At 52.9% G+C, this 13507-nt stretch overlaps 1 protein-coding gene across 1 annotated transcript in view; it reads right to left on the bottom strand.

Moving 5' to 3' along the window:
* The window catches only part of CRYBG2 (crystallin beta-gamma domain containing 2), a 467695-nt gene that overhangs the window by 135364 nt on the left and 318824 nt on the right, over positions 1-13507 (bottom strand). Inside the window, exon 3 of the mRNA XM_086957632.1 lies at positions 3847-5171. Within this exon, the coding sequence (XP_086813758.1) occupies positions 3847-5171 (1325 nt within the window). The remainder of the gene's footprint in view (positions 1-3846; positions 5172-13507) is intronic.

Below are 13507 nucleotides of genomic sequence, written 5' to 3'. Positions count from 1 at the left end.
TATAGACAACCCTAGATGCGGACTACACTCTTACAGACAACCCTAGGTGCAGAATAGACTACACTCTTACAGACAACCCTTGGTGTGGACTATAATCACCTACAGACAACCCTTGGTGCGGACTATTCTCTTACAGACAACCCTAGGTGCGGACTATAATCACCTACAGACAACCCTTGGTGCGGACTATTCTCTTACAGACAACCCTAGGTGCGGACTACACTCTTACAGACAACCCTAGGTGCGGACTACACGCTTACAGACAACCCTTGGTGCAGACTATGCTCTTATAGGCAACCCTAGGTGCGGACTGCCCTCTTACAGACAACCCTTGGTGTGGACTATAATCACCAACAGACAACCCTAGGTGCGGACTACACTCTTACAGACAACCCTAGGTGTGGACTACACGCTTACAGACAACCCTTGGTGCAGACTATGCTCCTATTAGGCAACCCTAGATGCGGACTACACTCTGACAGACAACCCAAGGTGCGGACTACACTCTTACAGACAACCCTAGGTGCAGACTACACTCTTACAGACAACCCTAGGTGCAGACTACACTCTTACAGACAACCCTAGGTGTGGACTACATGCTTACAGACAACCCTTGGTGCAGACTACACTCTGACAGACAACCCAAGGTGCGGACTACACTCTTACAGACAACCCTAGGTGTGGACTACACGCTTACAGACAACCCTTGGTGCAGACTATGCTCTTATAGGCAACCCTAGGTGCGGACTGCCCTCTTACAGACAACCCTAGGTGCAGACTACACTCTTACAGACAACCCTAGGTGTGGACTACACTCTTACAGACAACCCTAGGTGTGGACTACACGCTTACAGACAACCCTTGTTGCAGACTACACTCTGACAGACAACCCAAGGTGCGGACTACACTCTTACAGACAACCCTAGGTGTGGACTACACGCTTACAGACAACCCTTGGTGCAGACTATGCTCTTATAGGCAACCCTAGGTGCGGACTGCCCTCTTACAGACAACCCTAGGTGCAGACTACACTCTTACAGAGAACCCTAGGTGCAGACTACACTCTGACAGACAACCCAAGGTGCGGACTACACTCTGACAGACAACCCAAGGTGCGGACTACACTCTTACAGACAACCCTAGGTGTGGACTACACGCTTACAGACAACCCTTGGTGCAGACTATGCTCTTATAGGCAACCCTAGGTGCGGACTGCCCTCTTACAGACAACCCTAGGTGCAGACTACACTCTTACAGACAACCCTAGGTGTGGACTACACTCTTACAGACAACCCTAGGTGTGGACTACACGCTTACAGACAACCCTTGTTGCAGACTACACTCTGACAGACAACCCAAGGTGCGGACTACACTCTTACAGACAACCCTAGGTGTGGACTACACGCTTACAGACAACCCTTGGTGCAGACTATGCTCTTATAGGCAACCCTAGGTGCGGACTGCCCTCTTACAGACAACCCTAGGTGCAGACTACACTCTTACAGAGAACCCTAGGTGCAGACTACACTCTCCAACAAGGCAGGCCTCAGACTGCACTCTTACAGAGATCTATGTCCCGCTGCCCTCATTTATAAGTGAACTCTCCTCAGACAACACTCACACTACAGAGCGCGCTCTCTCAAAGGCAGTCTTCTCACTGCAGACTACAGTGTCCTAGACATCACTCACACTGAATATCTGCTCTCTCCCACAGACAGCCACACCAGACACCTGACCTGACACTCTCCACAGCACGCTACTGCAGACAGCGCTGACACTGCACTCTATTACAACCCTTGCACAGCAGATAGCACGGTGCTACAGACAGCCATCGCCCCCTGGACTCAACTCTTAGAGACATCTCTCTCTGTAGACTGCACTATCTTACAGGCAGCTCTCTCTGTAGAGAGCACGCTCTTATAGACCGCGCTATCTATAGCTGCACTCTCCTACAGACAGCACTCTCCCACGCAGTCCGCCCTGCATTCTGCACATCAGCACAATCCAATAACACTTCATGTCTCTTGACACTGTCTATCGCGATAGCCTTCTCCCTGCCCCTACTCTGTATATCAGTCCGCTCCCCGGGCACTCTCGCCGTGTTTATTTACTTCATCTGCCTCTCTTTACCAGGTCTCACTCCGCTCTGTTTCTATCGCCATTGCCCATGTCTCTTCTGGTTGTATGTCTCTACTGTCTTCCTTGTAGATCTTCTGTCCTGCTGGATGTCTATTCTATCCCTGCTGCTACCTTAGTTTTCTCTGTTCTCGTTGTTCTCCTCGTGTTTGGTCTCTAATGCCCCCACCCTGCTTCTTTATGTCGCCTGTGTCTCCCCCCTCTTTGCATTTCTACCCCGGAAGGCTCCCTGTGTCGGTCTCTCGCCCTTGTGCTTGAATTAAAAATATATAAGTGCAGGTACCCAATACCAGAGTACCTGATTGTTTCTGATAAGTGCTGGCACTCGCGAATTAAAAGTATCACGTCTCTCTTGAGAAGAGCAGTTACTATCCCTCTCAAAATAAGAACAAAAGTGCCGGTACTCAGTACCGGGCAGTACCAGCACTTTGAAAGCACTGCTTGTCTCTCTCCCTCCTGTTGTATTACGCTCTTTTTGTTGCTTTACTCGCTTATTTTTCGCCGGTGTCGTAATTGGTCTCTGCACATTTCTTTCGGTGTCTCCCATGTGTATCATCTTTTTCCCTCCTATCCAGATCTGTTTCCTCGTATTCCTCGCTGGATCTCTCTCGGCCGGTGTGAGCCTCTCTTCCCCTCATCTCTCTGGGTCTCTCGTCCTACTCCTTCCCCTGCCCCGCACTCTGTATCCGCCGCGCTCTCTCACTCACACCCCTTCTCGCCCTCTCTCCGCTCTCGCTTTCTCCTTTCCCACATAACCCATAATTAGCAGACACGTTGGCACCCCTGGCCGCTGAGGCGAAGCACTCACCGGGCTGAGGTCTGCCCACCCATACCTAGCTCGGAAGCCTCCTGGTGAGGGTGAGGTGCCGGTGCCGGCTAGCAGCGTGTAAGCCCCGGGCCCAGGGCAAACTTACAAGCTGGCACTGGCGTTCAGTGCATGTTGCTGGCATCGATAAACCACAGGAAGTTGGCATGGTACCCAGTTTAAGAAGCTGACACTGGGGTCATAGGGTGGGGCTCGCCTTTAATTTCCCTTTCTTGGTTCCCTCATTAGCAAATCAAAACTAAACCGTAAACACCAAAACCGCCCCGCCCCCGAGCGCCCTCTGCTGCCAACCTGCCAACCTGCCAACCTTTCCCCCCGTGTTTGAATCTGCGCTCTCCGGCTGCCCTCCTCGCAACGCTCTTCCTAGCCGCCACTCTCTCCTGTCATGGACTCACATGCCCCTACCCTGGCTCCCCACTTTCATCCCTCGCGGCGGCTGTCCCGTGACCCAATCAGTGCCATGTATGAAGCCCTGCCTGTCACCTCTTCCCCCCGTGAGACTGGTGCGCCGCCGGTGCCATGCTGGAAGCTCTGTTTGTCACTTTGCACCTCATATACCGACCCTCCGGTGTCCTCCCCGGCCCTCCTGTCCCTCAGCCACCGAGGAGCAGGTGCCCCGGCGCTGCCATGTCTGAGGCTCCTCTCTTCCCCCAGCCCTCCTGTCCCTCAGCCACCGTGGCGCAGGTGCCCTGGCGGTGCCATGTCTGAGGCTCCTCTCTTCCCCCAGCCCTCCTGTTCTTCAGCCACTGGGGAGCAGGTGCCCCGGCAGTGCCATGTCTGAGGCTCCTCTCTTCCCCAGCCCTCCTGTCCCTCAGCCACCGTGGCGCAGGTGCCCCGGCAGTGCCATGTCTGAGGCTCCTCTCTTCCCCCGCCCCGAGACTCACCTGTCGCCTCGGTCGTGGGTGCTGCGGCTGGGAGGGCGCTCTTCGGGCCCTGGCCTCCCGTCCCTGTTCTCGGCTCTCTGCTCGGTGCTCCCGCCGGGGCTGAGCTCCCAGCTCTGCCTCTGTGTCACCGGGGCCCCCGTGACCGGGCGTGTCGGGGTTGTCCGCTCTGCAGGGTCCGCCCCGTGTTGCCAGAATATTTGGGATTCCTTCGAAGCTGACAGATGGGGAACCGGTCCCGCAGGTTGCTGTGCCTCTCGCGCCTCACATGCAGAGCCTGGCAGGCTGGCCGGAGCCCGAGTGCCCTGGCAGCCCGTGCCCGCCTGGGAACTGGGCCCAGCAGCCGGGCCCTGCTCCGTGACCCCGCCACTGCCCTCCTCCTCTTTGGCCAGGGTGATAAGGATCTCGTAACGTGTCCGCCTGGCCTTCCTGGAGGCAGGCGAGGGATCCCCCGTGACCCCTGCCCCCGTGTTTACCTCACGCGCCTCCCTGTTCAGTGGGGCCTCTGCATCTGCCATCTTGGCCCCGGTGTCCGCTTCGATGGCCTCTGGCACATTGTGCATTGCCACAGTCTCCTCTTGTAGTGTCTTTCCAACTTCGTGCACCCCCCTGGCCACATTCTGCACCCTGGTGGCACTCGCTCGTGCTGCTGTGTCTCCCTCGTGAACCAGCCCAGGTCCTCTGGACTCCAATCCTCTCTCTCTCGCTGCCTCAGCATCCTTTAGCTCTGTGGGGTCCCACTGAGTCTGAACAGCCCAGGCCGGCTCCTCCTGGTCCCTGCAGGTGTACTTTGGGCAAGAGAAGAGGTTTGACCGGCGGGCTTCAGCGAGGTCGCTGCTCTCCTGCTGGGGGCAGTGCTCCAGGAGATCCGGGGTCACGGCCTTTAGTGGAGTATATGCCTGAAGAATGGTCTGGGCCCATTCAGGAAGGGGTTCAGGGGTTTCACAGGCCTCATAGGGGCGATATTGGGGTGACTCAGTGCGTAGGGAGCTGATACTCTCCGACATAGACCCCGAAGAGGCCCCGTCCCTGCCCTCCTCCAGCAGACAGTCGAAGGAGGTGGACACCTCCAAGCAGGTCTGGGGCCTTGGCTTTGAGCGCAGAGTGTTGTGGAGCTCCGGAGACTGCCTCTGTGGCCCGGAGAGGGCAGGCTGAAGTCTGAGAGTATGGCTGGAGTCAGGCCGGGCACCTGAGAGGCGGTCATGACCCCCATGTGGGGAGCGGGGAGGCGTCTCCGGTTGGCTGGCCCTCTTCCGGCGCCAAGACAGGCTTCCGATCCGTCGCAGCAGGCTGGAACCACGCAGGTCTGACTCGGAGTAACTGCGACCCTGGGGAGACACAAAGAGAGGAAGGGTGGCTGTGAGAACGGCGTGCACAAGGTGGTATGCCAGTGCAGGTGGAGCATGTTGGAAATGAATAAACAGGCCCAAATTCTCAAAAAATCGTGTAATGCAGCACAGCAGCCAGAAATGCTGCGCTGCGTGACAGGGAGGGAGCAAGAGAGAGCCATGTTTGTAAAGATGTGGCTCTCTCCTCCTCTCTCCCTAGCGCAGGTGCAGAATTTAGCTGTCAAACACAACACACACACCTTGGAGCCACAGTGCTTGGGTCAGGCGCGGCCGGCACAGGTAACAGTGGTGAGACGGGGGAAGCAAAATAAAAAAGAAATAAAATCACTTATCTTGCGCTCGCCGCATCTCTGAGTCAGCCATACGGCAAGCGCAAGGTAAGTGGTTTTATTCTTTTTATTTTTGGTTTCCCTACCCAGTCGCTGTCGACTTCCCGCCGTTACCTGTGCTGGCTGCACCTGGCTAGGGTGCGTTCCTGAGTCTACCATAGTTTTTGTTCAGGAAGGTTAGCCTTTCTGTACAAAATACTATGGCTAGACAAGTTAAAAACCTTTTCCTACTTTGTATGTATACTGTAAAGTCGAACTCACAAAAAATCTATAAAAACAAGGAAAAATGAAAACATTTCCCCTTTTAACGCCTGCTTTTCAGGGGCGTTAATTTTTGGCGCTAAATCCTGTCTACTGTTAGTAGATCGGGTTAAGGTTCAAAAAGTGGTTTCATGGGAACACCCATATACCTCCCGTGTAACACCCCCTTGACGCAAAGTAATGCAAAGCAGCATTTTGAGCTGCTTGACAAGTCTTCATTGCTTCTGTACAAACACATTTTCAATTTACGGACACACCTTGAAAGTTTGTAATCCTATATGCAAAAATGCAATGAAAAATCCACAAGAAATTACACTGACGTGCTTAGAAACATGGATTTCATAACCTCCACATATCATCATCATATGTGTCCGCTCTGCGTGCAGGCCATATCCTAAGATATCATCGTCATACTGTATGGGTTCTCTGCAGCTGGTCGACAGTAACTCCAAGAGGTAATCATTGCAGGTGTACAAAATGTTAACTGAACATGGTCATCACAGCCTATGAAATTTATATCATTTGCGTGTAGAGAATAAATCAAATTTTAGGTACCAACCAAAGCGGCAGTCATGCTATATGGGCTGAGACTTAACCTGACTCAGAGAAAGTGCCATCAAGAGATGAGATCACTACTGCATGTCTGCCAAACCATAACCACATATAGAAACATTAACTCAAGAGATTGTTATCATAAGAATGCAGAGACCACACGAGACACTAATCCAGAGAGATCATCACATATGCAAAGAGATTTTAGACTCCCTAGTCCTCAGAGCTCATTGATTGTAGGGGTTCAAAACCAGGTGTGGCCGGCCACGATCAAAGGTAGAGGGGCAGGAGGGCAGAAGGGGAGAGGACACGTGAGGTAGGGGGAGGACACAAGAGGGGGGGGGAGCGCTGGGGAAGCGGCTATGAAAAAATGTAATTAAAAATTAAAAACTTACCTTTTTCGCCGCTTTCTCGTCAGTCTCTCCTGCGTACCTTCCTCACTCGGGTACAGGAAGCACACCCAGGCACCCAGGCTCCCAGTCAGCCAATCACAACGCTGCTAAGGCAGCGTTGTGATTGGTCTGAGTGCAGTGTCTCAGCGCTCAGAGGCTGACTGGAGGCCTGGGCATGTTCTCCACTTAGGCTGTAATGCAGCCTGCATGGAGGACATGCGAAGTGCGCAAGACTGTTTTCAGAGGCCCGAGACTGCCATCCAAGCAGTCATTGCGCACTTTAGGGGGGTGTAACACTCATTCCCTTCCATGCACCCTCACGCAAAGCTGTGGGCGGAAGTAGGAGAAAATATAATGATAACGCTTTATTGTCATTTTATTTTCTCTATCTTTCACCGCAATAAAGCAGTGGGGCGAAGCTACTCCACCTTAGCGGAGGAACCACCACTGTTCAAAATCTAGGCCCAATTGAAGACACTAAAATCAAAAGTGTGTTATCAAATGTGTGGAAAAATATCACCCAACTTGAAGTCAATAACCTCAAGATAACATTACTTTGGTACATTTATCCCAACCTGGAGTCAGTAATGCCAAGAAATCAACTTTGCGTGTGTATAAATCTCAGTCCAGTCTGGAGACCCTAACCTAAGCTTTGGCCCCTATTTGTGCACAGAATTGTAACCTAGTTTGGACGGACTAACTCCACGATATCAAAATTGCATGCCTACCAAATTTTATTTCAACTAGGATACTCCAACCCAAGTTTTAGCATGTTTAATGGCATTTACCCATCATGGTCTTCAAAGCAGGGCACGGAGTTGGAACTTGGACTGTCCGAAGCACGGGCGACTACTGCCTGACGCCACAATGTAATTACATAAGTCCAATGTGTGACAAACATTTGCCCCCAAGAAGCTGCCAAAGTCTCAGGATAACAAAGTAGACATAAAAACCTCCTTGCAGGGTAAAGAACTTCTAAAGGCAAATTATGGATTCCGGTGCTCAGGAAATAACTCCAAAAGAATCACATTCTAGCACAAGAAGAAGGAACCAGCAGGTGGCAAGAGCAGAACTGCAGAAGGAACACTGCTGGGTTGAGACACACTATCCAACCAACCTGGAGTCCTTATTAATGGAGATAACAAGAAATGATGAATCACCTCATGTGACAATCATGATGGATTGGGGAACCTAATAGAAACCAAAGAAAGAAACAGCCATATTGGAAAGGGAAAAAAAGGAAAAAGAAAACCCAGACCTGGATTATCAGCAGAGACTCTTTAAAGCACATCTGCAAACTTTCAGAAAAACGATTGCCTTTTTGGAGTCGAGCTTCTGGGAAGACAGTCAACAGTGTCCAGCAGCAGCATGAAGCTAGGAAGCTTCAGTAAAAGTTCCAGCAGGTAAGTGTCTTCCTTTGCCTACAGCCCCAGCCTTCAGAAGGTGTCTCGCAGTTCCCGGATACCGTGGTATCGCAACTCCCGGGTACTACATAATCGCAGCCCTCAAGAGCTGTGTTCGCAACAACTGGACATGTTCACTTATCATCACATAAGTGCAAAGACAGCCCAACTCGGAGACACTAACTTAAAGAGAATATTGTTGTTTGTGTGAACATATTTGACGCAGAGGATAAACTAGCACACAGATGTTGTTAGTCATCATGGAATGTTTACAAAATAATATCAGAAAAAAGAGATCATCCTGGAATAGGTGCTAAACCTGAACCGTGTACATGTGAAAATGCTACCCACTCCTGAGGCATTACAGAGTTGTCATTGTTCCACAGCTGCCACCTTCATTTTCCTAACGCAGCAAAAGCACCTTTCAGCAAGGCTGCTCTAGTTAAGTACTACCACAACAGCGTCATCTTTCGCAAGGGCTGCTCTACTAAAGAACTACCACAACAGCGTCATCTTTCGCCAGGGCTGCTCTACTAAAGAACTACCACAACAGCGTCATCTTTCAGCAGGGCTGCTCTACTTGAGTAGTAACACAGCAGTACCATCTTTCAGCAGGGCTGCTCTACTACTTAGGTACTAACATAGCAGAACCATCTTTCAGCAGGACTGCTCGACCTAAGTACTAATAAAGCACCATCGTCTTACAGTAGGCTTGCTCTGCTTAAGTACTAATAGAGCAGCACCATCTTTCAACAGAGCTGCTCTACCTAAGTACTAATACAGCATCATCATCTTTCAGCATTGCTGCACCTCTTACTTTCTAACATAGCAGTGCCATCTTTCAGGAGGGCTGCTCTACTGAAGTACTAATACAGCATCATCGTCTTACAGCGGGCTGCTCTACTTAAGTACTAATATAGCATCATCATCATCTTTCAGCAGAACTGCTCTATGTAAGTACTAATATAGCATAATCATCATCGTTCTGCAGAACTGCTCTACTTGAGTACTAATAGCATCATCCTCATCTTTCAACAGAACTGCTCTACTTTAAGTACTAATATAGCAACATCATCTTTCAGCAGTACTGCTCGATTAAGTACTAATATAGATATCATCATCATCTTTCAGCAGAACTGCTCTGCTTAAGTACTCATAGCATCATCATCATCTTGTAGCATGGCTGCTCTAGCTAAGTACTAATATAGCATCATCATCATCATCTTTCAGCATGGCTGCTCTAGTTAAGTACTAATGCAGCTTCATCGTCTTTCAGCAGAACTGCTCTCCCTAAGTATTAATACAACATCATGGTCTTTCAGCAGGACTGCTCTATCTAAGTACTAATATAGAAAGCATCATCCTCTTTCAGCAGGGCTGCTCTACTTAAGTACTAACATTGCAGTGCCATCTTTCAGCAGGGCTGCTCTACTTAAGTGCTAATACAGCATCATCATCTTTCAGTACGGCTGGTCTACTTAAGTACTAATACAGCATTATCCTCTTTCAGCAGGGCTGCTCCACTTAAGTACTAATACAGCATCATCATCTTTCAGCAGGGCTGCTTTACTTAAGTACTAACATAGCTGCGCTATATTTTAGCAGGGCTGCTCTACTAGGTACTAATACAGCATCATCGTCTTTCAGCAGGGCTGCTCTACTTAAGTACTAACATAGTAGCGCTATCTTTGAGGGGCGTGGCTTGGATGCCGAGGAGGTAGGCAGCGTGAGCTCGGAGCTCCGTGCCCGATCCCGGAAAATATCCTGAAAATTCATTCGAACCCCGAGATAAAGGACATTATCCGGTACTGGACGGTACTGCGGAGGGTCCGGGACCCGCGGAAGACGACACCGAGCCTTCCCGCAGCAGTAACTTAACTTCGAAAGCTGAACTCGGCCGAGAAGTCGCGGACCCCAAAATGGCGGCGATGGCATGAGATCGCTGGTAACGGAGATATCTGCCCGGAGACCCACTGAAGACCGCTCCCGAACACGCTAGAGGTGCTGGCGGCCGTGTCGCGCCTCTCCCCAGGTGTTGGTAGAACTTTGGGCGCGCCCTTGGGCGGTGGTTGAGGACCGTCTCCTGATTGGGGCGACAACGGTGCGACAGTGACTCGGAGACGAAAACCCCGGATCTCAGGCGCAACTGGCGCTGACCGAGCCTCGACCGCTCGGTGCTTCCTGCCTCTTGGTGACATTTCTGGACCTGAGAACCCGGCCGGAGGACGGTGCCCGGCGACGCTCGGAGGGCGACCAGGAACATATTTGAGGACCACCGCCCATCCCGGCCCAGATGGGGAAACCGAAGGGGAAGGGGGATGGCGCGACCGACACTGAGGCGGCGGAAGGAGCAGAGAGAGACCAGGCGGCGTTACAGCGGATGCAGGATCGCATCCTGGAAGCCATCGCCACCACAAAGGATGCCCTACAGCAAGATATAGCTCAGGTGGCAACGGGCTTGGGCCTCCTGAAGGCCGACCACGACAAACTTAAGGACAGGGTGAAATCCGTGGAGACCACGGTTAAGGACTTAGCCCCGGCCCAGGCAACGGTGAAGGCCCAGATGGCCGACGTGATGGACCGCCTGAAGGTACTGGAAAGGAGGGCCGAGGATGCAGAAAACAGGAACAGGCGCAACAACGTACGCCTAGTGGGCCTGCCGGAGAAAATTGAAGGCGACGACATGGTGGGCTACTTGGATAACTGGCTGCGGACGGAGGTGGCACCTGAGGGCCTGTCCCCCTTCTTCTCCCTGGAGCGGGCACATAGAGTTCCGGCGCGTCCGCCAGCCTTGGGCCTTCCTCCTCGCCCGGTGGTGTTCAAGTTGCTCCATTACCGGGACAGAGACTGGCTTTTACAGAGGGCGAGAGAGGCAGGGCCCTTTCAAGTGGAAAACAACAGAGTCACCATGTTCCCGGACTACACGTTTGAGACTCAGCGACTTCGGGCAAACTTCTTGTCCCTCAAGCGCGAGCTCCGCCAGGAAGGTATCAAGTACTCCCTGTTGTTTCCAGCCAAGCTAAGAGTGGTGGTGGACGAAAAGTCTTTATTCTTTACGACTTCCGCGGATGCATGGGACTGGTGGGATACTTATAAGGCAGGAACGGACGGTGCTAAGGCCAGGGAGGAAGAGGCCAAGATGGAAAAGCCGATCAGACAGTCCCAACGGATCAGAAAGAATCGCAAGAGGACCGGGAAACCCTCGATGTCGCAGACGGAGGCGGAGAGGCAGGCGGCCCTACAGGCGGTGGTGGACTTATCTAGAGCCGCCAGGACTCAGTCTGGGAAGGGCACGGATTCGGAGGCCCCGGGAACGGGCTCAGAGACAGGACAATCGGAATTTGGTGGAGCCCGGGGCCCTATTGTGACGCCGCAGACCTCGGGAGAGATACTGGAGGCGTGTTGAACTGGTTTGGCGGAATGGACTCGTTGGTTGGACACCGGGGCGATGGACCCGCAGCAGTGGAGAGACATTGATTGAGGTTTTGGGGATCTGTAATGTGGGGATTGTGGGGTGGAGCGCGCGGGGCTGATTTGTTGGAGGTTTCATAGCATTGAGCCGCGCCTTACTGGCCCCTAAGGTCATCGCAGTGGGGACTGCGAATATTACCACCTTTCCTTGAGGGGTGATCGGGAGTGTTGGTTTGGATGGGGGTACTTCCAGTTGCGGGGGGGCCTGTCCTGGGGGGGTGGGAGTTGCGAGCAGTTGGGGTTGCTCAAGGGGTTGTAGTTGTTGGAGGGGTTCGGCTTCCTGTTTGGAGAGGGTGGGGGGGAGGGCCCGTGGTCGCGGGACTTAGGCGAACACTGTTCTTTGTTGTATGGTCCGGTTGTGTAGGGGGGAATGGCTAGTACTGGAGCGTTGAAATGTGTGACCTGGAATGTGCGGGGCATGCAGTCCATGACGCGCAGACATAAGGTTCAGGCGTACCTCAAGCGTAGGGGGGTTCACATAGCGTTCCTGCAGGAGACGCACCTAAATAAGCAGGAAGGGGCGGCTCTACAAAGGCGCTGGAGGGGGCAGTTATTCTACACGACATTTTCAGCATTTGCGAGGGGGACGTTGATTTGGATACGGGCGGGGGTCCCCTTCCAAGTCTCGAAGTCATCGATAGACCCAGAGGGCAGATATGTGGCGGTGGAAGGAAGGCTGAGAGGCAGGATGATATCGCTCTGCAATGTGTATGCTCCTAATGTAGACCTGCCCGCTTTCTTGTCTAACGTCTCGGGCAAATTGGCGGGCTACTTGGCGGGGCCGGTCCTCCTGGGGGGGGACTTCAACTCGGTTGAGGATGTGCTGCTAGATAGGTCCCATCCCCCGCTACGCGCGTCCCCAGCACATAGGATCGCCAAGCGTAGATTAGAATGGCAGGAGAGCTGGGCCCTCACGGATGCATGGAGGGCGTTGCACCCCACCACTAGGGATTACTCCTTTCACTCGCACCTGCATGATTTACATGTGAGGCTGGATGCGTTTCTTTGTTCGGAATGTGTGCTCCCTGCGGTGGGAGGGGCGGAATACTTGGCAAGGACGATATCGGACCACAACCCCTTGTTGATGTCTCTGGAATGGATGGTGACTGTTAACTGCGTGCCAACATGGCGCCTGCAACCTGACACCCTGGACGACTTGTTGTTCAGGGAGGCCCTGAATGACCGTATCGAGAGGTATTTTGAGGAGAACAGTGGTTCGGCTTCCACGAGGGCGGTTGAATGGGGTGCTTTCAAGGTGGTGGTGCGGGGACACTGTATTGGGCACACGGCAGGGGCACGGAAGACTTTGTTGGATGACTTAGACAAGGCTGAGACACGGCTGAGGGATCTTGAGAAGAGGCGCCCGATTCACCCAGAATTGCAGGAGGGGCTTAGCGGGGCGCGGGAGGGGCTGGCGGTAGAGCTAGAGCGGCTGCGTAGCTTCGACCACAAGGCGTACGTGACGAGGGCGCATGCGGAAGGTGATAAGGCGGGGGCGATGTTGGCTTGGCTTGCTAACCCTATCCGGGGGGGAGGGCCGATCATGAGGATACAGGAGCCAGGGGAGGAGCCTTGCCACACCCAACCCGGGATCCTGAACAAGTTCCGAGCTTATTATGAGGGGCTCTATCTGAGTGGTGATACGGGAGGGACGGAGGAGCTTGAGGAGTTCTTGGACGGGCTAGAGTTGCCGCGAGTGGAGGACTCGGAGGCAGAAGAGTTAGGGCGGCCAATCTCCCTCGGAGAAATAGGTTGCGCTGTAAAACAGATGGCTAGAAACAAGACCCCGGGCCTTGACGGTCTACCGATCGAATTTTATGGCAAATACCTAGAGCACCTTGCTCCACGGCTGCGCGAGGTATACAATGAGGCGCAGGAGAAGGGCCGACTCCCGGGCTCTATGTGCG

Source organism: Lissotriton vulgaris, chromosome 2_1 (assembly GCF_964263255.1).
Source record: "Lissotriton vulgaris chromosome 2_1, aLisVul1.2, whole genome shotgun sequence".
Lineage (NCBI taxonomy): Eukaryota > Metazoa > Chordata > Amphibia > Caudata > Salamandridae > Lissotriton > Lissotriton vulgaris.
The sequence above is the reverse complement of the archived record's forward strand: the minus strand, read 5'-3'. Positions and strand labels throughout refer to the sequence as shown.